Below are 26,229 nucleotides of genomic sequence, written 5' to 3'. Positions count from 1 at the left end.
TAATTACGTCTTTAAGCTAAATTATTTTTAAAAATAGCCAATTTTATAATAAGTATATATGTTTTTCTAGAGAAATTAATATTTAGAATGAAATCTTTCCTGTAATATATCTCCACTCGCGTTGCATGATTTTTTCTTGTATAAAAATTGAAGAACATAAATAAAGTAACAGTTAGACAAATCCTTTAATATGGTCCACGAAGACTAACAACAATCCATTCTCGTCGGCGCCTAATTTATCTGTCTAATGAATCATTTGATATCAGCGATATCATCTTTGTTTTTTTTTTTCCAATGAATAATAACAACAGTGTCTCGAGTCATAAAACAATAATAAGAGGTATGGTAATAGTTTATAGAATCATGATCTTATATAATAAATTAGTCCTCTCGGACCGAAATTAGTCCTCTCGGAACGGTCTAGTGACTAATATATAAAGTGTTTACCATCACTTATGTGTTAGTCATTATTCCAAAGACTAGTAATCGTTCGTGATTTACTTCATTCGTGTTGATCTTGGGATGATTAATCGGATCCTATATGATCACTCTGATTATGCTCTAATTCCAGAGCAAAAATGATTCCAAACGATCCCAGATTGATTTGGTATTTCCAAATCTTAAGATCATCTAATCTGACTATGATTCTATGAACTATAGGTGGTGTAGATTTCTTAAATAACAAAATTTTAAATCTAAACCATCCGCTAAAACTCATCTGCATTTCCTGATTTATTTTGATGATTTATAAAAAAAAATTTATGAAACTGAGACAATCACCTCCCAGATTAGCCACCGTGTTATCAGAATAAAACATTTTTCAAAGAAAGAAAAAAAAAAAGACAAAGGATTATAAGTAAACAATAGTTCTATCAAAAGAAACATTGTGTTTTTCAAACTCATTTTTCCTACTAACCAAATATATTGCAAGAAAAATGAAACTGCATCAGCAACTGTAAATTTTACTGCTTTCAGTTTCGCTACTTCGAAACTTCTGAACATATTCAATCAAAGAGAAACTTGATTTTTAATTAAGGCTTGCATGGTTCTTAAAGATTTTACATGAATAGCTGATCTGCTTTTTCATATTCATATTGAAGATGGCTGACATGTAAAGGTTGATCTTGCCAGACCCATTCTGAAGATGACACAGTTGGCATTTGATCAGCCATCAGTGTATTGATCAGTGCGGCAAATATTCCTTTGCAAGTATTATTGCAGGCAATAGCAAACAGCTCGATGCCTATCCAGTGATAAATTCCAAAATAACTTCGTCCAGGATTTCATCGCCTAGAATTTGCTCCAAGTCTTTCGCAATAACTTCAGTATCATCTTCAACCCGTAACCAACCTGGGTCCAGAATCATCTCATCCAAGTTGTAGTTTAGTTCCTTCCTTTGAATATCTACCATTTGCCACAGACCTTCAGCAAGGCTCTTGTCCTTCCAAGCCGATATAGACTTACTTGATGGCCTGTGGGAGTGCACATTGGTGGAAGGGGCCATCATCCACATTAAACTGGAACTAACGAGATCAAACAACAACTTCCTTTCTGCTCTTGACCACGATTCCATAGCACCATATTTTTTTTCAAGTTGTTCATAGACATCTGGACTCACAAGATGATCATGAGAGTAGGACGCAGCAGAGAATCCATCTTGGTTACCACCATGAATACCGGACTCGATGAGGATATCAAGCAAGTATGAAAAGTCTCGATCGTCATCATCTGTAAAGTCTTCAAGTTTCTCCTCTACTGGTAGAGCCAACTGATTATCTCCTGCGGGTTCACCGTCTCTCTCTGTGGTGATGTCAAGTTCTGCATCATACCTTTCTGCTGACTCCAGTTTAAGAAGTCTGAGTTGCATTCTCAGCTCTGCAAGAAAGGAAAATTTAGTGTCATATTTCTATGCTAAGAGCTTGAAACAGAACACGAAGAATTTCTTCTCATACCTTGAAGATCAGCACTGATTCTCTCAAAGCATCCAGAAGATAAACTTTCTTCTTCAGATGGAAGCTCCAGGACAGAAATTGGGCTTGGCTGTTCACCTTCTTTGGTGCTCAGAACAAGTACTTGGGCACATGTCCCTAGTTGGGGATGCTGAATCAAATCATCCTGAATCCACAAAAAATGCCCAAGAAAATGTTTTTAGTACAGAAAAAAATGCAGAATTTTACAAACAAAAAAAAAGGAACCTAGATAAAGAACAAAAGAAAGAATAACTTTAAGATCCTAACATTGTAAATGGAATGGATTTGACCAGACTGGTATGGTATCGAAAGAATAACTTTAAGATCCTAACATTGTAAATGGAATGGATTTGACCAGACTGGTATGGTATCATTATCAAGTCTCTAAATAGTAGGGAACCATAGCAGATTGTTAATGATAGAAAAATGTTGAGTTGCAAGTAGAATAATTGTCGAATTATTTCAGTATAAACTGCTTGCTATCATGATGATCGTGCCAAAAGAAATAGACAAAATGCTGCAAGATCATATTAAAAGAAGAATCATAGCTCCTTTGATATTACTATCTATAGTGAATGGTTAGATGAAAAGATTATGATATCATGAAACTATAGGATCAGAGCAAAGCTCAAACTTATCTCAGAGCAATAGGAAAGCACCTTATCTGTACTATCATTGTTGCAAACAGAAAACCCATCTGGCTCGGGCAGTGACTGTATAAACAACTGCTTCACATTCTCTTGTGTTGTTGCTGAAATGCTTCCATTTTCACAAACAGGAAACAGCAAGGTCTCTGTGGGGTACATAGTTTCAGTTACAGTGTCAGACTGTAAAGGATGTAAAATATCTTCTTCTGAGAGAATTCTGACATGTATGTTGCTCCTCAGTTCTTCCGATTGAACATGAATCTCAAGCTCAGGTAGTTTGTTATCTTCTCCAATAGGCTGTGACTGGTGAGGCTTACTGCTGGAATACCCAGAATTTCTGACAAAAGGCTTCTGCCACATCCCAACATTTGCATCTGAAAAAACATCAGGGCTCATATTTAGTACATCCTTGAGCATGTAACAGGTATTGCCGCCATCTTGTTTTCTGTAGCTTAATTTTGGGCCTTCATAGGCAGTAGAAGAAGCAGGAAGAGACTTGGACCTTAGTAATTTTGAAGATTTCTCATCTACCCATTCATCCTTGCTGCGATTAACTAATGGAGAGTCCCAATACCCAACTACCTCATTTCCAGCAAAATAGTCGGTTGAAACCTTCCTCATATCCAATGGAATCACATTGGCATCTGATGTCGCTCTATCAGATAATGCAAGCATTTCACCAAGTGTGTTCACACCCCTGGCAGCAATGCCATCTTTACACTGATGAGTCATCTTCCATCTCTCAGACATGCGTTTCCTAGCCTCTCTGCTCACTGATGTTTCAGTTGAGTATGAAGATGAAGGGCTGAAGTCGTTACACCACTCATCAGAGTGGGGTGGACACGAGTAATATGATTCAGAATTGTTGAGCATAAAATTATTTAACTTAGTACATGACCTTTCCTTCCGAGCACATGTTTTCAGTTCTGAGTTGATTGCTCTCTTGGAATGACTACCTTCAGTATGCCTCATCTGTCCTGCAATCTCCCGAGCAATTTCTCTGGAGCCCTTAACCTTGTTAGACAAATGTCCGATATTTTGAGTACTATCTCTTCCTTCCTCATACAACTCCTTAATTGCTGAAACTACAGATTTTGTGGGCTTTCTTGAACCAAAGCGTAAGTTTTCACGTGAAAAAGGAACAGGCTCAAACATCTTCTGAGTCTTCTCAAGGCTTGGTTTTAGAACTACAATACGAGTAGGATGTACAAGAGATTCAGTCTTACCCAAGTATGGTGAAGTCGAAGGATATTGTGATGCAGAATTACAGTATCCTTTGATAGGCCTTGGTGGAGATTTCCTGAAAGAAGGAGGTTCTTTGTTTTTGAGAGAGTAACTATTGCATTTTCTCTCCGACTTTGCAGTTTTACTGTTTCTACACCTGCCATCTTTTGAAGACTTCAGCACTGTAATTTCACTAAGATGCCCAAGATCCACATCTTCTAAATGCTCGGCAAACAAGGAATGTCGATCATGCAGAATTTCCAAGAAAAGGTCTTTGTTGGAATGGAGAATTTCCAATGCATCATCAAATCTATTAGTTCTTGAATTGGCTTAGCGATCACTCTCTTAGATGAGCTTTGCTTAAGTTTGAGGGTAAACTATCAAAATAAAACCAATAGAATGTCAGTTAACAAAGGATTTGTACCAAACTCACAGATGAAAATAACAAAAAAAAAAGTTTAAACCAATAAGTCAAACAGAAAATATTGGTTGCTTGTAAAAAATAATACTCAAGTAGCATTTTTTTTACTAAAAGAATTGGCAAGAAGCTACCTACAATATCTAGGAATCGTTCAGCAATTTAAAAAAAAACAAATCACTTACACATTTTGAATTTTTTTGGTGAAACGTCACAGCTAGCAGAAAAGAAATTTTTAGGTATCCATAGAATTAGTAGAGCAAACCACTTACAGAATTCTCTTCAGGAGAAGAGAAATTATTGCAATCATAATCTTGCGCCATTCTTGCCACATTTGTTTGTCGCTTAAATTGGTCATGCCCTGCAATAAAAGAACCAATCTAAGATAAGACCCACAAGGCATAATATATGCATAATCTGAAATTCATCTACAAGCTACTATAGAAATTATGGATAAAACAGTACAAATAGACAACTGAAAAGCAAGACAGACTTTTAGAAACTTGGTTAAACTATTTCACAAATTACATGGGTATACGTTAATCACATCTCCATAATTTGATGAAAAAGACTTGCAAAATATAGAACAAGATATTTTACCAAAATATCTTATTTACTTGCACATAGTTGCATATGCTACTAAATAAGTTTGAGGTGGTTGGCATAGTTTTAAGTTGGCCCTGATGAACTAAGATAACTCTCCACCTCTTCCATTTGAGCTCGACGGCAACATGTTAAAATCCTTATTGCCAATTGACAGAATCATGATACAACTTGGATATTAATTGCTAGAGATGTGATATTTCACCAATTGTTAGACACACAAGCATCTATAAATGTCATAGAAACAAGATAGAGAGCTTCAAGGAAGAAAGATAAAAACAAGAGAAGTGAGATCAGATAAAACAAGAGAGATCTCATACGGTCCAACCAGTTAGTCTACATCCATCACACCATAGAGTGCTTTCTCTTATGACAACACCAGCATATATCATATCTTTTGAACAATCATTGAATAATATAGCAGATGATTTACTCCTTTTGTTATAGACCAAGAAATCAAAGGCATATAAGCAAATCTCATATTTAGTGGATCTCTATATGACCATTTAGCAACTTCCAGAAGCGAATGACATGCACACAAGATCAAGGATTATCAAATCATGAAGGTATATCTACTTATATTACAAGAACAAACGAACAGATGGCCAACTTGGGAAAGCTAGCAACACCCCTAGTAGCCTAATAGGTATATCCACTCATGGCCTGGAAGGTAGCCTCCAGTATAACTGTGCCTTTCAGAAATTAATGGCAAGCTTGCTTAACTATACTTCAAATAAACTGTATGACACAATTGGTGTTACCCATATGAAAATTTAAAAAATACTTCTATAAACCAAAGCAAATATTGACTAAAAATTAGATTCCATAACCCTGAAGAAGATAAGATGCTTTTAGCCATGGGATAACTTTAAAGTAATTCAACAAGAAGCAAAACAAAGAAGCATCTAGGGTCCAAATTTCAGAAGACAAACTTCGTATTGAAATAAAATCCAAGTTTGAAAAGAAAAAATCAAATAAGATTTTTCTTGTCACTTGTTAAAAAAACAATCAAAATAGCGTGAATGTAGGATCAAAAGTTGAAACTATAAGACGGCAAGAAGCATCTCATAGCAGGTGCATATGGAACGATTTAGAAGCGGCATGTATCGAGTATTTCTGGTGCTTGTTGCGACAAAGGATCAGTTCTGCTGACACCAAATCTTATGCAATATTGGAGTTATCAATTGTAGAACAAAAGAAATCAACAAACATTTGCAAGTAAAAGCATCTTGATGATGGTATTGAATCTCTTAGTTAAGTGTCCTAGACGCGAAAACCAAATCGCCTAGAGAATCTGGATCCTAATGTAGAAACATTTGGTACTCCCAAAGAAGTAATTTTAAATGATTGTTTTCGAAGTAAACCTGCAGGCACAAAGAAAGGGAGCGGATGCTATGTAAAAACTTTGAAAAGCAGTTGGGAAGAGAAGACACCAAGGATTCCGAGACCATTTGAAAAAACAAGCAACAAAAAGTATATATACGGAAAAGACTCATTTTTTTCGTACACTCGCGTCAGATCATGAAATCCCAACGTCGAGAGCACCCAGAAAACACAAGAACCCAAGGGAAGAAAAGAAACAAACTCGAACTAAGATTAGGTGCAGAACATTGACCTTCTCCACGGGAAGACGCCGCTGCCGCGGCCCTTTCCAAACCAAACTCCGCCCTCCGCGCCTTCTCGGCGCGGTGGTACCCGAAGACTCCTTTGTACATTTCCGACCTCCAGAGTCCCCCAAAGATCTGACGACCAAAACTGAGCAACCGACGTATATAAGCAGCTCAAAAGCAGAACGCACCACTCCGCTCCAAGGAAGAAGGGACCCCGAACCCTAGATGCTAACAGCTTCTGTGACGCCCCGAGGGGGCAGTGCAACTACAGATCTAGAGACGTCGAAGAAGAAGAGGAAGAGGATGCATTACGGCTGAGGAATCGTAAATCGTAAGGGAAGGAGAAGAGGAGAGGGGGAGTGGGGGCTTCTAGCACAGCCTTCTCGTACTCAGGGCCAAAAATGGATTTTTTAATACGTGAGAAAGGAGAAAAGGAAGCGTTTTTGAACGTTCAAAATGGAAGTAGCCTTCTGTTCCGTCTCACGCTTGGGCGCCAACCGATGGTCCCTGCGACGATGGCAGATCCGCTGAACAGGAAACAGGACTTTTGATGCCACTCAGGCCTCCGATTCCGGTAGGACCCGGACATCTGACCGATAGAGAAATTTTGTCCGCTGTCTCGGACAGGACACTGCGGATATATTCTTGGGCCATGTGCGCTGATCAGCTCGTGATGAGCCCTGTGTCGCTTCACACAGGACCCACAATACTCTCGTCCAATGAAGGATGATCGAGAGACGGTGGGTACATACCAAACATTAACAACTATATCCCTAAAAAAAAAAAAAAACACTTACTTTAAATTTTAAATATGGTAGTTACAAATTTTTTTAGGTCATTTATTATATTTATTTCTTAAATTTGGATTTAATAAATAATTTAAAATAAAATCTCTATTATAAAAATAAAATAATATTTATTTTTAATTTCTCCTTTCATAAAAAAAGGAAAAAATTAAAAATTAAATAATGATAAAAATTTTAGGATAATTAATATAATGTGTAGTGAAAAATAATTGTCTAAATTTAATAAAATGAATTATTTATCTTTAATTTTAGATATAGTAATAAGAAAATTGAATAATTATTATAATAATAGAAAAATTTGAGATGAATTTGAATCGGATTAAAATAAAAATATTATAAAAAATTTCGATCCTAACTTAAACTCATTTTAAAAATTTTAAATCTGAATTTAAATCATCTAAATAACCTATCCGATCCTTTTTTTTTAATTACCCTTCCATAATTCTTCACTTTTATATTATATTTTATCATTATTATACTAACATAACATTTTACATAAATTTAATTTTTTTAAAAAAAATTAATTTAATATAAAAAATCTTTTAAATATTAAATTTAAATCCAAGACTGAATCTATACCAACACAAAAAATCTTCAATTTGAATTCAATCCAAAAAAAACCCCATCCTAGTCCATTTTATACCCCCTACATCTCCTAGTGTTATAAAATTTTAGTTTTTTATAATATATATAATTTAAAAAATCCAAAGAAATTTTTATATATTGCACTGTATCATGTAATATTAATTTAATCACTTTACGACAAACAATGTCACTCCAACTACATTACACTCTTAGAAATATAAATTTAGGCCTTGAATATAAATTTAGGCCTTTAAATACAAATCCTTATATATATATATATATATATATTTTTATTTTTTTTTGAAGACATTAATATATCACATAACTCTTTAATCGGCGTTGATGGTGGTTGTAGGCTCATGAAATGAATAAAGACTTTCCCTCGATCACGGGTTAGAATTTTTTGATATTATCAATGTTCTTTTTTTATTTATTTATTTACGTGTGACAGTCTCTGCGGAATTTAAGATGACACAATAACTGGTCCATATTAAAATAAATAAATATAAATACAACATGTTAAGAATATTTAAAATACCAATAAATGACACTTTATGCTTATTTAAAAAGTCAAGACAGCATTAATAATTAAACTGAATCGCCATTAAAATCAATATCGAAAAGCACAAGTGCAAATTTTTCAAATCTATAACGTCGAGTTGATTATCAGGATAAATCGAAAAATATTCGTAATGGAGAGTCTAAGAATCCAATATTTTTTAATTTTCAAATCTATAATTCTATATTAATGTTGGTTCCTAGTTATGATACAATGATAAAGTATTTTATATACTTAAAATACTACGGTGCACTACTGGAGAACTAGATAACTAATGCTTGTAAAAAAAATAACACTTTTTCCTTAGGATGGAATTAAGATTGATGCATTGATTGAGATAGAAACCGCGATCCGTGCGGAGATTGATTGACGTCCATTTTGCAAGTCTTCTTGGATCACATGGAGATGCTTATGATTTTTTTTAAATCTTGAGGGGAGGAGAAAAGAGACAAGAAAAAAGCCGACAAAATCTAATTGCAAGCCTAACTTGAGATTGCCAATTGTAGGCGGTCATTTAATTCTTTTTAATTTCCTTTAACCACTAACCTAAAATCCTCTAGCACGGCTAACAAATTGTTGGACAAAGTGATGACAAAAAATTAAAATTTGTGTCAATTTGATTGATCGATTGATGGGACTTAAAGCTCCAATTAGTATCGAGATACTTGGAAAACAATTTCATATGTTAATATTGATTTCTAAGTTATAATACACGGTAATTGTCCAAGTAAAATTTTTAAAAATATATTTATTTTTTATTTTACCTCCTCTATCTAAGCTACATTAAAAAAAAACAATATCACTATGATATTAATTTTAAATGATGATAAAAAATGAATATATTTATCCTAACATTTTCATTAATTCATTTTGAGATTAATACGGAGGAGGTAAATCACGGACGACTATTATGATAGTAACACCTCACGGATTAACCACTAGATCGTCCCGAGAGGACCATCACTATGATATTTGATCATGTCCGAGAGCTGAGTCGACGGATACCGGGGACGTGGCACTTTCTACTGCCTCCGTATGATCTCCGTGATGATGTGGACCTCCGGTGAACCTGCAACAAAGCTGGGCCGGGAAAGGGTTCCCGGCGACGACCCTCCGACGCTCAAGTCAGGCAGTGAGGAAGCAGAGTAACGAGACTATGACTACAGTAGATGAGAATCCATATCTCCGTCGAAGTTGAGGGTCCTTATATAGGATCCCTGGGGCGCGTGCACGTTTCTCGAGACGTGTACGTTCCCCAAAGCATACCTCGAAACGGACGTGCCAGAAAAGCGTGTCTGACGTCATACCACAACCGTCTGAGCATATCCCTGACATGACAGTAGAAATTTCCACCGTACGATTCTCTGTAAGGTCTGGCCGTCGACCATGTTGTCGGTTGGCGACAGCTGCCTCGAGGCTGATATCACCAGCTGCCCTTTTTGTCCTCTTCTGAGTCTTTTGTCTGTTACTAAGGCGGACGGGATGGTCGTTCGGCCCCATGGCGCCCGGGAATGCAAGCATACCGGATCGAGCAAGAAAGTCACTTGGTCACATACTCGGACGGGAATGCATCTTAGTTGCTCTGCAGCTCAACGGAGCAGACCGCTCAGCGCAACCGCTCCTCCATACGGGCAACTCATGAGCGTCGGAAGCCCGACCCATGGTCGAGCTCTCTTCGCGCCAATCTGGAAGCTACCCCGATCGGTCGGCCAGGTGGCCTTCCCGATCAGCAAGGCCCTAAGACTGACCCTCTTGACTTTGACCTCCACGAATCATTGACCCCTACCTGAGTGAACCCCCCTATTTTTACCATCGGATCAATATTAATTTTAAGAACATATGGTAGTTGGTGGAAGAGATAAAATGAGAAATAAATGTATCTTTAACAAATCTACGTGCTTTAAATTTTTCATAATTTTAAATGTGTTTTTTAATGAATTATTAATAACCTAAAAAGAAAACTTCCGTCTTTGTATTCATGTTTAATGTCGAAGATGCCCCCACGGGCGGGATCAACCGGTTATGACATGGTATTCTTGCAACATGGGTCGGGAGGTCGAAGGTCTGCGGCAGCAATTGCGATAACATCAATATCTGTCCGTGCTAAACACCTTCGACCGCCATGTCATCGCCGGGCTCGTATTCACCGTGATTTACTCCCTCTCATACTCGTGGGGCAGGGGTGAGGGGGCCGCTGGGCGGCGGGACCCGCCTTTTGCAACATGTTTAATGTCGAAGATAAAAAATAATGCAAATAATTAAATATGTTTCACCTATTTAAATTGCCAGCTTATCTACTACTTGAAATGAGCATTCTCTAAAATTACAATTAATCTAATATGTATTTATGATTTCTTTATCTCGATGACTCTTTCTTTCTCTCTCAATATGTATATTAGTATTTCTCTATATATAGAGATACTAGTTCATAAATGTTATCTTTTAATTCTAACAAATATTTTTAGTTCAATCAACTAATTTCATTTAATTCAAAGAGATGTTAATTCAATTGACTTCTTTTTTACTATGAATTTCTTACAGCACATGAAATAAGATCAAATTAAGTTTTTTCTTGAAATTCAATCAGGTGAGATCCGTTCCAAACGTCTTGAACCAGTGATGAATATTGTAAATCTACAATTCCTTCAAATGTCAGGAGAATCTTTACACAAACTCAATAGACCTGCACAAAATAATAAAGATATCAGCACAATCTAAAAAAGAAGGTACCTGTGATTGCAAATGGACAAAACAGATTCAATGTTTGAAAGTTTGGTTGAGATTATGTGCATTTAAAAGAAAGTATACCTCAAGATAGAATAACAAGAGCAAGATAAATGGATGCACAGAGAAATATAAATGATATTAAACCCCTGAAAAGAAAACAAAATCTTAAATAAGGAGAATGAGCATAATAGAAGGTGAAATATGTTATATGATGAATTCGTCCATCAGGAATGAATCTCACCAAATAACCCCCCACCCAACACCATTGCAGGGGCATGGACAAATTTCAGCAAACTTCTCGGCATCGCTAGAGTGAACTCTTCGAGATATTAGATCATCATAGATATCTACGGTATATAATGCCTCAGATGGTTTTTCAAGAGGAGAATTTAATGACAGAATGTGTCGAGTTAATCTTACCATAGACAGAAAACAAGCTGTTCATGACACCTACATTGAGAAGAAACAAAGGAGATTATAGTCTGGATAAGTTCATAAAAGAAGAAATTGAAAGACAAACAGATTTGTACCTATAAACAGAATAACAAACCGGAGAATGCGAACTGTTGTAGTTTCTTGCAGAAGCCAAACAATGGCAAGAAATATGATAAAGCCTAGAGAACAGGAGTGAATCAATTTAAATTCAGAATCCCCATCCAAGTTTTCATTAGTAAAGTAACTGGGTTTTCAGTACACACCTATGCAAAGTCCTCGGAGCAACCACTGGATATCGTTAGTACAGAAACATAGCATATAAGGATATGAATAGGAAAAAAACAATGTTTTGGTTAAGATTGAAATGACGACAACACAAGGTAAAGACTTGAAAAAGTATAATCATTAAGAAAGTATAATTCCTTACATTTTGTGCAACAAATAATACAACAACTAGAGCAAGAAGAAAGCAACCAGCTGCAATTCTTGTTGTGAGAAGATTAGTCGATGCAAGAATGAAAACCATTCCCCAAAATGAAGAGCCAAGATCTGGATTGACATTGATGATAATTTATAATAAAGCACCATGATGATATGGAAAGAGTCTGTCTAAGCAATTATTTAATCAAAAGAGCTGGTACAAATGATCAGTTTAAGTTGAAAGTTCAAAGTAGAATTATTACATCCAGCAGGTAAAATGAGCCAATAGATGCCACCACGAGTGTGTGTGACCCCACCCTCATTGGCATGCACCTGTATACCTTCAACCTGTTTGAATCGTATGATTTGTTAATAGTCCAATGGCATACCGGACTGTGACACTCTATAAGATAGCATCACTTTCTACCATAATAAATCAACAAAATGACAGAACTATAAAGATTGGACAAAAAAAATTGATTGGTCTAATTAAGAAACTAAAGCTTGACGGTCAGGGGATAAACACTTGAAGAATAATTAATAAATCCTTGCAAGAGATCAAACTGCGTGAATATCACTGGATTTTAGTAGCAGATCCTGAGACTTTTTTCAGTGAAAAATGAGAGAGGCCAATTGCCCTTTCATGCATAGGTGATACACAAAAAGGGCTCCATGGAATACATCTCAGGTAGAACAGTACAGTGGAAAAATTAGCTGAAATCAAAGTCCCAAAAGCCTCCAAGAATATTGTAAAAGGAGACAATGGATAAAAATTAGATGATGGTCTAATTTCTCCTGCCAATATGTTAAGTATGCTAGCTATGTATCTCATGCATTCTGTGTTCACATGCAAAACTTGTTTTGCCTCTCTACATTTAATCATAATGCGATATGTGTCCTCATCTAGTTCCCACAGTAAATACATGTAGCTGGGTTTGAAACACTTCTCCTCAATGGGTTGGATTGTTGACAATTTGACAAATCAATCCAACCAATATAAGATCCTTATTTTCAGGGACTCAGAGATAGCTTGCAGCTCCATAGTGGTCCCTTCCAAGAGAAACATTACACCTCTACTATGAGAATTAAGTAGGCCAATGCGACCATATAGCAGCTAGAGTTAATCCAACAGCATTTTGTTTTATCATGATGATTTGTGGATTCCATTGCATTGATCATTGTTACTAAAGATACTACGCTTGGTCACTGTGCCATTGAAGAAAAAGATCAATGCAGTTCAAAATTGTCACCTGATGCAGAGTCCTTGCATTAGAGTATTTATTCTGACTCAGTTGGAGACTTAAAATCTATTGGTTCGACTTTAAAGTTCGATTTCTGTTTATTGCATATCAATGGACACCTAGATCATTACTGACAACAGACATTCATTAGATTTCCCTGTTTTTTGTTGTTAAACTAAGTAAAAGAGAGCACAACTCAATTAGCAGATTGATGGTGCTTGCTGTCAAGAATATACTGAGATTAAATTGGGAGCTAAGTTGTGTGTATTTGGCCATCTAAAAGAATCCTGAAAAAGGCACCGCCAGGGAGGATCAACTGACCTATGTTTCTTTTAGGAAAAAAAAGGGTTCTTCAAATGCAAAATCCTATAGGAAAAACTGACTAAGAAGAAAGCGGAAGATTGAATTACTATTCTCTAGAAATAAGAAAATATTATTAAAGATGTATCAAATGATGCTAAATAAAAATTTATTTTAAAAGTCTAGGAACCCTAAGCCCCAATTGGTTTGTGAGAGAGTGACTTTGTTCCAACTACTGAGTCATTTGATTCGTTAGACTTCCTATTGTCACACCAAAATGAGGGGAAAAAAAGGTATGAACTGGTAATCAGACATTATTAATCATCCATAGGCACAGTGGAGAAATGTTGCCAATAGAGCATTTAAGACTAAAACCCGAATTCATATAAGACAAGACCAATAATAGTTACGATCCAAGGGAAAAAGGTTATGCTTAAGATGTATGTATTTTGCAAATTGTTCATGAGTTTCCTTTGTTGGCCCAAAAAGTTGATGTATAAAAGTGATGCTGATTTTCATGTAAAGCATCAGCCATTTGTATGTTGGAGTATGTGCGAGGAGTACCAGAATTTGATAGGCTTGGCTGGAAAATTTCATGCTTATCACCTAAACAAGATGTTGGCGATTATATTTTTCTTTCTTATGATCATCAGTCATATAGAAATTGTTATTAGTAGGTACATCAGATCAACCAATTTTTATGAAAAAGTTGAACCAAAAGAACATCAAGGTAGGGATCAAATTGTCCAATTCATTGACCAGCTGTATACACAACTGTATTCTGAAAAATTAACACACAAATTATCAGATTCGTGTGAAAGATGTAAGCATACTGTCCTTATCCATGAATGTTCTAGTGTTAATGGAATCCTTCGGAAGAGGAAAGACAAAAAATTTCCAAGTCAAACATGGCCACGTTAGTAGAAGCAATGTATATTAAGTCTTTTCCAGGTGAAAAGTTTCACGGCTATATTAGTAGAAGTAATGTATATGAGTGTCCCAATATAGTTCAATCTGTTCAGAGCCTATTTGAACATGAACAATACCCCAGTTAGTCGGCGAACTTTGGTAGGCTGCTTAGTTATGATTTCCACTAAATCTCCAGGCAGCAGCCAAGTCAAGGCACATAATTTGTCCCAGTTTTCTCAATCTGTTTACAGACTGATACTGCCCGAATGTCGAAGAGATGGAAAGCCGGAGATGTGGCGCTCCCGCTAACCGCCTCTAGACTCTGCTCGGACCTGCAACACAGATGACGTCAGTGCCGAGCCAGGGAAGGGGTCCTCGGCGTTGGCCCTACAACGCTCAAGTCAGTCACCGGTGATGAAGTAGAAGGCGGAGCAAATATGAACAGTAGAGAGCACAATGTCTCGCGTATTGCGCTCCTCTGCTGATGCTTGGACCCCTCTTTATATAGGGTTTCTGTAGTGTGCGTGCACGCTTCCCAAGCGAGCACGCTTCTCGAAGCTTTCCTTGAAATAACTTGTCAGTCAAGTGTCCCTGACACAATATCTTAACGGGCCGAGCATATCTCTGAAGTGACAGTGGAAGCCTCCACCGTACGATCTTCTGGCTATCCATGTCCGGTGTTGGTGGCACCAACTCCCAAAAGGATATTGATGGATATCAGAGGGAGTGTATTGTTAGGCCGAGCGGGTTGGCCGCTCGGCCGAGATCTCGCCGCTCTGGTGTTCCGTCCGGTCGGCCAGAACCTCGCTACTCCTGTGTGTGTGTCCGCTCAACCGAAGTTCCACTCTGCCACTGCCGAGACATGCTGCCAGGCCGAGCGGGGTAGTCATTCGACCGAAGTTGACCTCTGTTAATGTTGAGCTCTGCTGTCTGGCCGAGCGGGGTAGCCACTCGGCCGGCTTCTGCACCTCGTCGCCTCCTCCGTTCGGCATCCAATAATCCATTGAGTGTCGGTCATTTGACTCCTCTTCATGTCGAAGGCAGCGGTGAATCGGGGCCTTCTCCCCCGGTCAGGGCATGCTTCACTCGACCGATCGATATTATCCGCGCGTTGACCGCCTTGACTTTAACTTCCACCGTGGCCGCGGGGTGGGGCCCCTCATCATCACCGCATCACATGCCTCCCTCTCAAGTCTAGTCGAAGGAGGCTGCAATCCGACTGACTGGACAATTGTTTGAGCAGTTTTCTACCCGATCGGCCTTCAGCATTACTTGGTTTCTAATCGGGATGCGACCGCTCCCTGTCGGTCAGCCTATTGAAGCTTGTCGTTTGGCCATAGGTATGCTCCCTCAATCCGGTCGGCACAACGAATGTTTATACTTGTGAAATCTTTTCTTGGGCTGTCTTGGGCGAGCACGAGCTAGACTTACGTCACTCATATTTCTGAGAAATCGTGCAAATATCTTCGCATTAAGGCTAAGTGCACCCTCATGCCCTCATTAAATGTTGACCCTTGGCGATGCACCACGTGTCCTACCTACTGCCGCCGCACGCTTGAAGTGACAGGTGGATATCCGCTGGTGATGTGACGTTTGACGATTCAAATTCAACGGTCAAATCTCGGCCTGGGTTTCTACGACCTAGATCGGACGGCTCTGGTCGGCCGGCCCCGAGGCTTATAAGCTCGTGCACGTAGCCGCATTTGCGCACTTTTTCAAATTCTTCGGCGACGCTCCTTCTGTGCTCCGATGACGTTCCTCTTTCCCTGCTCCTCCAGCGACCTTTTTCCAATAAGCTTCCTTCCCATCACCCGTTGCTTTCTCGTCTTCCGGCGTCTGTACTTCCTCGTCTTCGAGTTTTTCTGCGTCTCATAGTGTTCCGGCGATAATTCTGCCAGTAGGCTTTCTTTCCTTCGTATTTCTTCACCTTCCCTTGTTTTTGCGATGGTGAGTTCCTCATAGCCTCCCGCCGACATCCCTGGGCTCTGGTACACATCTACTGAGTCCTGATTTGATGCCGACGACGCTGAGAGTTTGATAGCCGCATTCGAGTTTCCTCATGATTATCAAGTCTTTCTTCCCTCTCCATCCGATCGGCCAAATTCTCCACCGCCCGACTGTCTCACCTTCTTTAGAGATCAATTTATTGTCGGTCTGCGGTTTCCCATTCATTTCATCCCTTTTCCCCCGCCGTTTGTAAATACTTTCGCATCTCTCTTCATCAATTAGTGTCAAACTCCTTTCGGCTGCTGTGCGGGGTAGTTGTTCTATTTCTCCTGCACGGCATTCCTCTCACCCCCGGATCTTCCACTATTTTTATTATCCAAAATTGTCCGAGCCGGGGACGTTCCTTTTCCAAGCCCGAGTGGACTTGGTTTTCTTCGATAAAATACCGACCTCCAACAAGTATTGGAGGGAATATTTCTTTTTTTATGCTTTCCCGATCGGCCAGACTTCCCGACTCACTAGCAGCTCGAAGTGGTGCCTTAGCCTCCCTTGAAACAGTACAAGAGCAGATTGGACTATCTCAACGCCGCTTCCATGCTGGCCGATCAGAAGTATGACATCCACAAATTGTTGTTGAAGGGTGTCCTCTACATCTTCGGCCTGAGTCCGATCCACACTCGGTTTTCGATCCACACCCGACTCGGATGCAGGTTACGTTCCCACAGACACTGCCAAATATGATCCTGTCCGAATGTCGAAGAGATGGAAAGCCGGAGATGTGACTCTTCCGTTGACCGCCTGTACACTCCGCTCGGGCCTGCAACACAGATAACGTCAGTGCCGAGCCAAGGAAGGAGTCTCTGGCGTTGGCCCTTCGACGCTCGAGTCAGTCATCAACGATGAAGTAGAAGGCGGAACAAAAATGAACAGTAGAGAGCACAGTGTCTCGCGTATTGCGTACCTCTGTCGATGCTTGGACCCCCTTTTATATAGGGCTCCTGTAACACGTGTGTACGCTTCCCAAGGCGAGCACGTTTCTCAAAGTTTTCCCTCAAATGACTTGTCAGTAAAGTGTCCCTGACACAGTACCTTAACGGGCCGAGCATATCTCTGAAGTGGCAGTGGAAGCCTCCGTCGTACGATCTCCTGGCTGTCCATGCCCGGTATCGGCGGCACCAACTCCCAAAAGGATGTTGATGGATATCAGAGGGAGTATACTATTAGGCCGGGATCTCGCCGCTCTGGTGTTTCGTCCGGTCGGCCAAAATCTCACTACTCCTGTGCGTGTGTCTGCTCGACCGAAGTTTCACTCTGCCACTGCCGAGACATGCTGCCAAGCCGAGCGGGTAACCACTCGGTCGAAGTTGACCTCTCTCAATGTCGAGCTCTACTGTCTGGCCGAGCGGGGTAGCCGCTCGGCTCGGCTTCTGCATCTCGTCGCCTCCTTCGTTCGACATCCAATAATCCATTGAGCGTCGGTCGTTTGACTCCACCCCGTGTTGAAGGCGGCGGTAAATCGAGGCCTTCTCCCCCGATCAGAGCATGCTTCGCCTAACCGGCTGATACTATCCGCGCGTTGACCGTCTTGACTTTGACCTTCACCGTGGCCGCGGGGTGGGACCCCTCATCATCACCGCATCACAGACAATTTCAACAAGATCAAAACTCCAGTTGTTTCTGCTATTCGACAGGCTGCTTGGTAATGATATGTATGTACGGACTACTGAGTGAGCAATGTACAACACAAACAAGAAGAAATCTCCAGGCAGAAGTTAAGGCAGATGGAGCCCAATATAAAACAGCAGGTAAAGCATGAATCACGAATCCACTGGAAAAGAAGCAACTGAGAAAGAGAAGTGGCTTCCTTACATCACCGCAGGTTAATTTACAGGCTAGGGCATGACTCGTTTCATGAAGGAACACCGTGATGAGTTTGAAAGGCGTCAGCAGCACTGTCCTCCACAACTACAAGCGATCAAAACACCACCAGATCAGCAAGTAGAAAAGTCCAAGATCCGCGAAACTACCAATGTCAATAGAACCAAGCAACGGTAGTCAAATAAAAAAAGAAACATTTTGGCAGGAGCACTACTCCAATACCACATCATTCGCCACTAAAGTCTCACTTTATCAGATCAATCGGATAAAAAGGCACTTTTTCTATTCGCGGTCGGTCGGGTAGGTACTAGAAAACCATAGAGATCGGTATTACAGAAGGGGGAGAACTAGAACTGACGGCGAGGATGACGACGGTGAACACGGCGACGGAGATGATGAAAACTCCCTGGTTGTGATCACAGCAGCGCTGGAGCTCCCAATCGGGCATCTCTCTAGCCGGCTCCCTATCGTCTTTCTCCTGGAAACCAATGAACCGACGTAGAATCCGTCTAGATCTGGAGAAGAGAAGAGAGAGTCGCCCAATCTGAGAGAGAAGGAGAAGGAAGCGAACGCTAAAGTGGTAATGACAAGGGACACGGAAGCGGTCAATTTGGTGAAGTAATCTCTAACTTTTCAAACGCAACGGAATCAGCAGAGAGAGAGAGACAATTGCTCCAGTTTTTGGGTAAATTTTTTTAAAAAACTATTTAATAAATATCATAAAGGGAAATATTTATTTATTTTTGACAAATACAGAGCGCCGTTAACGTCGACCGGGACGAGAAGCGGAGCCGTCCCTCTCCGCGCGATCAATCGCTGCCTGATCGGCAAGCAGTTGGTGCCTGTCGCGATGAAAACACTGGATCTGCGTGAACGTTCGATTCACCGATGTGAGATAATTAGTTATAATTTCGCCCCAATGATTCAGTCGAACTATGAGACAGCTAAGAGATTAATCGACACCGTCCGTATACAATAATGGTGTTCTCGAGTTGCCCCACGCGTTGGTCTGTCATGTTTATTTGTAGAGATCATGCGATCGATAAAAAAATATTTTATTAGATGTTTGTTTTTTATTTATTGTTATATATATCTAAGTTTTTATAATATTTTTTAAATTTTAAAATAAATTATTTACTTTATTAAATATTAAAAATAATCTTTTTACTATGCATTATATCTATTCTAACATTTTTATTATCTTTATTTTTTTTATTATTTTCTTCTCTCTCCCATTTTTATGTATTATCTTCTCTCTTTAGGCCATATAATATCTACTTTTCATTATTCAATTCATTTCTTTATTTTTTTTCTCTCCTATTATTCATGAAATCTAAATTTAAGGAATGAATAGGGTAATTAATAAAAAAAATTACATAAAATATAAAATGTAAGACAAATTTTATATTTAGGGAAACTGATGTGGATGCTCTAAAGGCCGCTATGCTAAAATAAATATTCTCATAATTTCCCCCCCCCCCCCCCCCCCTCCCCGCTTCTAGAGAATGTGGAGTCACCCTAAATGATCGTTAAGATAACAACTTCATCTTTTGCACCAATGATCGTCTATGGTGTTCTCGAGTCGTCCATTAATAACTGGTTCCACCGAATAGGATGACTTGGAGATGTGATTGAGAGCATCCACAGTTGTTGGATCTCGTGGAGAGTTCTTTCGTTATCACATCCGCGTCACATCAAAAGTAAAAAATCTCACATATCTTTCCACTATAAAAAAATCTTTTAATAACTTTTTCATGGGTCCCATATTTTTTAAACCTCCACACCATATATATATATATATATATCTTTCCTCATTAAAAAAATATTTCTAATATTATATTTAAATTAAAAAAACATTTCTAATATTATATTTAAATTAAAAAAACTTATTTTAATTAAAAAATTAAAAAAAAAAAAAATGAAAGAGCGGCTCCATATAGGTATGGAGCCCTATATGGAGCCGCTCCTTCCCAAATGGGGAAAAAGCTTCCTCCCACTATGGGAGGGAGCTTCTTCCTACTGCCACATCTGCGAAGGAGCTCCCACTGTGGATGCCCTGATAAGTTTCAACAATCAATCTCTTAAATTAGAAATTATAATAACTCTCACCCCAAGGTCTCTCCTCCATATGATTTGGAAAGGAGGTAAATTCTAAGAGTTTCGTCCATCACAATAGCCTTTTGCATAGGGGTTAGGCAACCTATGATGCATTTTGCACACGTTGAAAATTGACTCCATGACATATTAAAACAACATCACATGTAAGCACCAACCGTGTCAGTCGCTTACAACCGTGCCAGTCCGTGGGAGCTAGAAGTTCTCGAGCAAAGAATAATATCAAGATTTGTAGCCCTAAGCTACCGTCCATGGCAACGACATTTTAGTGGTTCCAAACACCTATGGTTCAATTCTTAGTTATGATGCACCGTAAGGTATTTTCCTCCCGTGCAAATGTCTCATCGCCCAATAGCCAATATCTAGGTTTGGAGCAAACCAGTCACCTTTGGGATTAATTTGTTTGAAGAGTTAGAGATTTGAATTATTAACATAGGACACACCTACTATGATTAAAGTACGGACGAAATTGGGGTGCCACGTTAGGAGCCAATGTGCTTCTTGAATTTATTTGGTGAGCAAAATATGAAGTTGGATTGTTATATATTATAACAAAAATGATTATACTTACCCTAGGTTACGTGAAAGGAGGTAAATTATAGGATTAACTTACTGATTGCTAAATTGACTAAGGGGCAAGAAGGATTTTTTTTTAAGGACATACATCCGTCAAAAATTGATCCCTTGTTTTATTATAATAAATCTATCACCTTCTAATTAGTTGGGTATCTCATATAGACTTGAATTGTCTATTTAGATTAGTCGAATGGTAAAATCAAGATACATAATTAAAAGTAATGATATGTACAGAAAAAAATCTTAAGGAAATAATTAGAGATAAATACATAAATTCATAGTCCAACATTTCACTTTTTTTTGGGTCTCATCAATTTATGTTTTTTTTGAGATTCTTTCCCTATGCATATCATTTTTCCACCATTAAAATAAAAAAATATTAATCTTTATACTTCCAAAAGTTAAAAGTATCATATAAATACATAATATACAAACTTATTAAGAGTTTCCTTAATATCACATCAAAAGTAAAAATAATTATATATCTCTCAACTAAAAAAAAAAAAAAAACTTTTAAACAATTCCTTTTAGGCATCTCATACTTCTCATTATATTTTATCTTATATATAAACAAAATTTAAATTCATAAATTATCATTAAATAATATTAATAATTTAAATAAATTATGTTATTTGAAATAAAAGACCTAAATATTTTTTTTAAAAAAAACAAAGAGAAGAAGAAACAACGGCTCCCAAAATTGAGAGTTTTTTCTATCCAAACATAGGGGCTCCCTCCCACAATGCAGATGATATCTTCTGTCCTGAAAATGTCGTGTTCCCATATCTTAGCGTCGATTGGACGAACTAAATCACATCTTAAGGATACAATATACATCATGAAAATATCATAGCTGTCCGATCGACATTGAAATATAAGGACATAATATTTTCGAGACAGAGGATCTCATCTCCCCGTAATAGGAGCTGCCAAATTCTATTGTCGATGCTTTCATCTCACTGGATAAAAGCAAAATAATTATTTCATAAAATGGAATTGGCAGAATCTTAATGTGGAATGCTGCGTCAACCCATATTTTATTGTTTGGGAATATATTCCGCTTTTTATTTGAATCGTACTGATTGAGTTTATGGCAAATTTCAGTTTGGCCCAAAGAGTTTATTGAATTTCTTTTTCTTTTCAGTTTGCCACTCCCTAATCCCTATTGTCTATTCGACATGTTCCGTTTTGATAATGTGATAAAATTTGGAGCAAAGTTTATTTTTTCTTAAAAGTTTTATCCTTTTTTGATCATGTCTTCCTCGCTTGTTTGCCACTTCCCCGTCTATAAAACGACGCCTAAACTTCCTCTTTGGATGGTCTCAAAGTTCTCGTTTATACCCGCAGAGAGATGGAGATCGACTTGACGCCGAGGCTCTCGAAGAAATCGTACGGCGGGGACGGCGGCGCCTACTACGCCTGGTGCAGCGAGGAGCTCCCGATGCTCCGGGCCGCCAGCATTGGGGCGTCGAAGCTCGCGCTGGAGGAGCGGGGATTGTCGCTCCCGAGCTACTCCGACTCCGCTAAGGTTGCCTACGTCCTCCAAGGTGAAGCTTCTTAATTCCGTTGTTTTCTCCCCTAATTTTTCCACTCTTGGTCGGTTTCTCCATCATGTTTCGTGAGTAGTGATTAGATTGATCTGTTTGATGTCGGATGAAAAGAGTCGATGATTCATTTGTTCTTTGGCGTTCCTGTAAATACGAGTTCTGTGATCCTTTCCCCGCTTTTATTTTCACTATCAAGTTATTGGGAGAGCGACTATGTGAGTTTCCATGGAAATTTTGAGTTATGGAGCACAAAACTATAGACTCAAGACCAATTAGGGTTCGTGATAGTTTTGTATTAGGGATGGCCTACTATTGATGGATGCAAGCATATCATATGGATTTAGTGTTATTATTAGATCTGATTGGTTCTGTATTCTTGTTCAGAATCTGCTTGCCTAAAAGTGTTTGATCCTTTATATTGATTTGATCCACTATTACTTCTTATTCAGAGTGCTTATGCATTCCTGTGGGTTCAATTTGCATCCCTCTGACGATTTTAGTCTTTAGATTGTATTTATCAAACGTTGTTTGTTCTGGTTGTTGTTATGATATATCTCACTTTCATTGGATTGTGAAAGAGGTGCTAATTTGACTTAAAGTTGAGTAAACAATTTGTTTATCATCACACTAATCTGATAACTCGCTGTAGTTTCCTCTTGATTTTGGATTTAAACAATTAGCTGCTAGTTTGTTTTCTCATGTGAGACAGACAAACAAACATATTTGAAGAGGAGATGATCTTTTCTATTTCATCCCTCTATCACTTCAATTGTTGTTTTGTTTTTGAAAAACTAATAGCACATAGTGAACCTCAGTTCACTAATGCAATATATTGTTACATTAGTAGCAGTTTAATAGTAGCGTAGTGAAGGTGATACAAAACCTCAGAAAGCATCACGACACAATTGCCTTTCCCTAACTACAGAAAAAAAAATGCCACCGATCACTATGGCATGACAAAATAAAAGAACAATTTCAGTTCCGTATCATAGCTAACAATTTAACTGCTAGGAAGAATCAAATGCAGCTATGCATCTAGAAAGCATTTGAAAGAAACAACAATAATGGGTACCATTGAAATTTGCAGTGAAAGCTAGCAACTGTCATCATATAACTGAACTAACCCAGCACATCGCAGTCAATCATGCCTAATATGTTTTTGATGCAAGGAAGTACTTGAATGATCCTAGAAGTTTTTTGGCCTAATATGTTTTTGATTAACAGGTATTGGAACTTTTGGCATTGTGCTTCCAGAGGCTACAAAAGAGAAGGTGATTGCGATAAAGAAGGGCGATGCTATTGCCCTTCCTTTTGGAGTTGTGACCTGGTGGTTCAATCCCAATGACACTGAACTTGTGGTACTCTTCCTCGGGGACACTTCGAAGGGCCACAAGGCTGGGCAATTCACCAATTTCCCCATCACTGGCACCAATGGCATCTTCACAGGCTTCAGTACTGAATTTGTTAGTCGTGCTTGGGACCTAACTGAAGATGAGGCAATGAACCTTGTCAGCAGCCAAACCAATTCTGGTATTGTCAAGGTTAAGGATGGCCAAGCAATGCCCGAACCTTCACCGAAGGATAGAGAGGGCATAGTCCTCAACTGCGAGGAAGCGCCTCTAGACGTGGACATCAAGAACGGTGGATGTGTTGTAGTCCTGAACACTAAGAATCTTCCACTGGTCGGACAGGTTGGCCTTGGTGCTGATCTCGTGAGGATCAATGGCCATGCCATGTGTTCTCCTGGATTCTCTTGTGATTCAGCTTACCAGGTGACTTATATCGTGAGAGGCAGCGGTCGTGTTCAGGTGGTCGGGATAGACGGCAAGTGTGTTCTCAAGACACATGTGAAGGCTGGTTATCTCTTCATCGTGCCAAGGTTCTTTGTTGTATCAAAGATTGCCGATGCTGATGGAATGGAGTGGTTCTCTATCATATCCACGCCTAAGTATATTTCTCTCTCAACACTCCCATCTTCTTAAAAGAAACAAATTCGATATCATCTAACATCCGCCTGTTTTTATGCAACTTTGCAGCCCTGTGTTCACTCATTTAGCCGGAAAGACTTCTGTGTGGAAGGCGATGTCCTCGGAGGTGTTGCAAGCTGCGTTCGACACCACCCCTGAGCTAGAGAAGCTGTTCAGATCTAAAAGGACTTCCGATGAAATCTTCTTCCCTCCCAATTAAGCTAGTAGTTAGTTAGTTTCTTGCGTCCAAATAAAGCTCAGTACAATTTGTGTTAAGCATTATGATAGACATCATTTGGTGTCTTAATCTACCATGAAATCTAATGTTGGTCTGTTTTAGTGCAATAACGACCTTCTGATACTGTCTTTTTATTCATCTTCACAATGTTGGTTAAAGCATTAGCTTTTAAAAATCTTTGTGCTCTCAGTCTCTCGTAATTTCAGATAGCGTCCAACAAGAATCACCAAAGTAAATTTCTTGATTAATTTTCTGTGAAAAGGTTTTCTTCAGAGACAAAGAAACAATTTGTCCCTAATTACCCTCAAAATCATAGCAAATAAATCGCATCGAAGTGATTAATTTCCTAAATCGATTTTAAAATATTGATCTAATTATGAACCGCGAACTAGACTCTACATCGGAAGCGAACCACGAACCAGACCGTCGGTCCAATTCCTACCGGGAACTTGAACCTGAAGCAATGGCGGTGCCGGAGGAGTAATCCTCGAGTGCGGCAGCGGCGGAAGAAGGCGGCCACTGTGCTCCGCCGCGATCAAATTTTTCAGCGTCGGCCCCGTTTGCATCACCGCCTCCAAAAACCGGCCTCGCTTCGGCAGAGGCTTCCTCGCCGCGAGGCTGGCTACTACCACGGCGGCACCGTGGTCATAGCCAGCATCGATGACGACGCCAGAAAAAAGATGTTGCATTGGCAGCGGAAGAAGGCGGCCACCTGCCTCTTCCGCCGTTGGCTTAGTCACCCCCGTTAGTTGGCGTCGCTTTGGAAGACGCTTCCTCACGGCGAGGCTATCAACGCCCGGCATTGGCGGAGAAGGATTGGTCCACCGGGGTGGTGGCAGAGGAGGAAGAAGGCGGCCATTGCGCTCCGCAGCCCTCAAATTTTTCATCGTCGGCCCTGCTTGCAACACCGCCTCCAAGAACCGGCCTTTCTCCGGCAGAGGCTTCTTCTCAGCGAGGCTATCGACCACGGCGGTGGCGTAGTCGTAGCTGACACCGACGGCGCCGCCAGAGAAAATCTGCGGCATTGTCGGAGGAAGAAGTCGTCGGCCCTGCTCCGCCGCCATCAAATCTTTGATCAATGGTCCCGCTTGCACCACAGCCTCCAAGAACCGCCCTTTCTGTGGCAGAGGTTTGTTCGCTGCGAGGCTGTCGACCAAGAAGTCAACATGATCATATCCGCCGACATCGACTGCGCCGCCAGAGAAAAGCTGGGGCATTGCCCGAGGAGGATTCCTCCTCTGGTATGGGGAAGGCGGAAGGAATCTACCGCCGTGCTCCTTGACCGTCAAATCCTTCATTGATGTTCCCGTTTGCTTCTTTCCAGAGAGGCCGTCTACCACGGCTGCGGCGACGACAGAAGACAAAAGCTGCGGAGAATTCCACCGTGGGAAAGATGGCTGGAGAAGGCGACCACCGCGCTCTGCCGCCACCGAATCCGTCATCGTCGCCTCTCCAAGAACAGAGGCCGTGATATTTAATTTAGTTTCATCATGAGTAAACTATATAA

General features: G+C 39.6%; 3 protein-coding genes across 4 annotated transcripts; 1 reads left to right on the top strand and 2 right to left on the bottom strand.

Annotated features, from left to right (window-relative positions):
* Positions 1-1,001: 1,001 nt before the first annotated feature.
* On the bottom strand, positions 1,002-9,922 carry LOC122048841. The gene is made up of 5 exons (XM_042610358.1): positions 9,689-9,922; positions 4,532-4,620; positions 2,630-4,151; positions 1,953-2,115; positions 1,002-1,875 (listed from the first exon to the last, which is right to left on the bottom strand). The coding sequence occupies exons 1-5, from the start codon at positions 9,920-9,922 to the stop codon at positions 1,244-1,246; spliced, it is 2,640 nt and encodes an 879-aa protein (XP_042466292.1). The 3' UTR covers positions 1,002-1,243.
* A 958-nt stretch (positions 9,923-10,880) lies between these two features.
* Positions 10,881-18,869, bottom strand: LOC122047759. Of its 2 annotated transcripts, none has more exons than XR_006130653.1 (10): positions 18,638-18,869; positions 18,271-18,366; positions 12,268-12,352; positions 12,012-12,133; positions 11,848-11,872; positions 11,680-11,763; positions 11,570-11,599; positions 11,391-11,468; positions 11,231-11,295; positions 10,881-11,105 (listed from the first exon to the last, which is right to left on the bottom strand). XR_006130653.1 is itself a non-coding variant. In XM_042609226.1 (10 exons), the coding sequence occupies exons 1-9, from the start codon at positions 18,725-18,727 to the stop codon at positions 11,232-11,234; spliced, it is 702 nt and encodes a 233-aa protein (XP_042465160.1). In that variant the 5' UTR covers positions 18,728-18,869; the 3' UTR covers positions 10,881-11,105; position 11,231. The 2 variants fall into 2 exon arrangements, 1 of the variants encoding a protein (XP_042465160.1); XM_042609226.1 differs by having other exon boundaries at positions 11,391-11,496.
* A 3,395-nt stretch (positions 18,870-22,264) lies between these two features.
* Positions 22,265-24,860, top strand: LOC122047758 (glutelin type-D 1-like). The gene is made up of 3 exons (XM_042609225.1): positions 22,265-22,517; positions 23,742-24,465; positions 24,554-24,860. The coding sequence occupies exons 1-3, from the start codon at positions 22,322-22,324 to the stop codon at positions 24,702-24,704; spliced, it is 1,071 nt and encodes a 356-aa protein (XP_042465159.1). The 5' UTR covers positions 22,265-22,321; the 3' UTR covers positions 24,705-24,860.
* The last annotated feature ends 1,369 nt before the right edge of the window (positions 24,861-26,229 follow it).

This window comes from Zingiber officinale, chromosome 2B (assembly GCF_018446385.1).
Source record: "Zingiber officinale cultivar Zhangliang chromosome 2B, Zo_v1.1, whole genome shotgun sequence".
NCBI classification, from domain to species: Eukaryota; Viridiplantae; Streptophyta; class Magnoliopsida; order Zingiberales; family Zingiberaceae; genus Zingiber; species Zingiber officinale.
This window is presented reverse-complemented; position numbering and strand designations above follow the sequence as displayed.

What these genes read in the sequence shown, in the direction of transcription:
- LOC122048841 (XM_042610358.1), bottom strand. Translation starts at nt 9,922, where the DNA reads ATGGGGCCGAACGACCATCCCGTCCGCCTTAGTAACAGACAAAAGACT. An exon ending in TCTGGCACGTCCGTTTCGAG is followed by an intron (nt 4,621 to 9,688) that starts GTATGCTTTGGG and finishes CTTTTATTGCAG; the next exon opens with GGCATGACCAATTTAAGCGA. An exon ending in CTTCTCCTGAAGAGAATTCT is followed by an intron (nt 4,152 to 4,531) that starts GTAAGTGGTTTG and finishes AAGAACTAATAG; the next exon opens with ATTTGATGATGCATTGGAAA.
- LOC122047758 (XM_042609225.1), top strand. Translation starts at nt 22,322, where the DNA reads ATGGAGATCGACTTGACGCCGAGGCTCTCGAAGAAATCGTACGGCGGG. An exon ending in GGTTGCCTACGTCCTCCAAG is followed by an intron (nt 22,518 to 23,741) that starts GTGAAGCTTCTT and finishes TTTGATTAACAG; the next exon opens with GTATTGGAACTTTTGGCATT. An exon ending in TCTATCATATCCACGCCTAA is followed by an intron (nt 24,466 to 24,553) that starts GTATATTTCTCT and finishes GCAACTTTGCAG; the next exon opens with CCCTGTGTTCACTCATTTAG.
- LOC122047759 (XM_042609226.1), bottom strand. Translation starts at nt 18,727, where the DNA reads ATGCCCGATTGGGAGCTCCAGCGCTGCTGTGATCACAACCAGGGAGTT. An exon ending in TCACCGTCGTCATCCTCGCC is followed by an intron (nt 18,367 to 18,637) that starts GTCAGTTCTAGT and finishes GATCGCTTGTAG; the next exon opens with TTGTGGAGGACAGTGCTGCT. An exon ending in GCTCATTTTACCTGCTGGAT is followed by an intron (nt 12,134 to 12,267) that starts GTAATAATTCTA and finishes ATGTCAATCCAG; the next exon opens with ATCTTGGCTCTTCATTTTGG.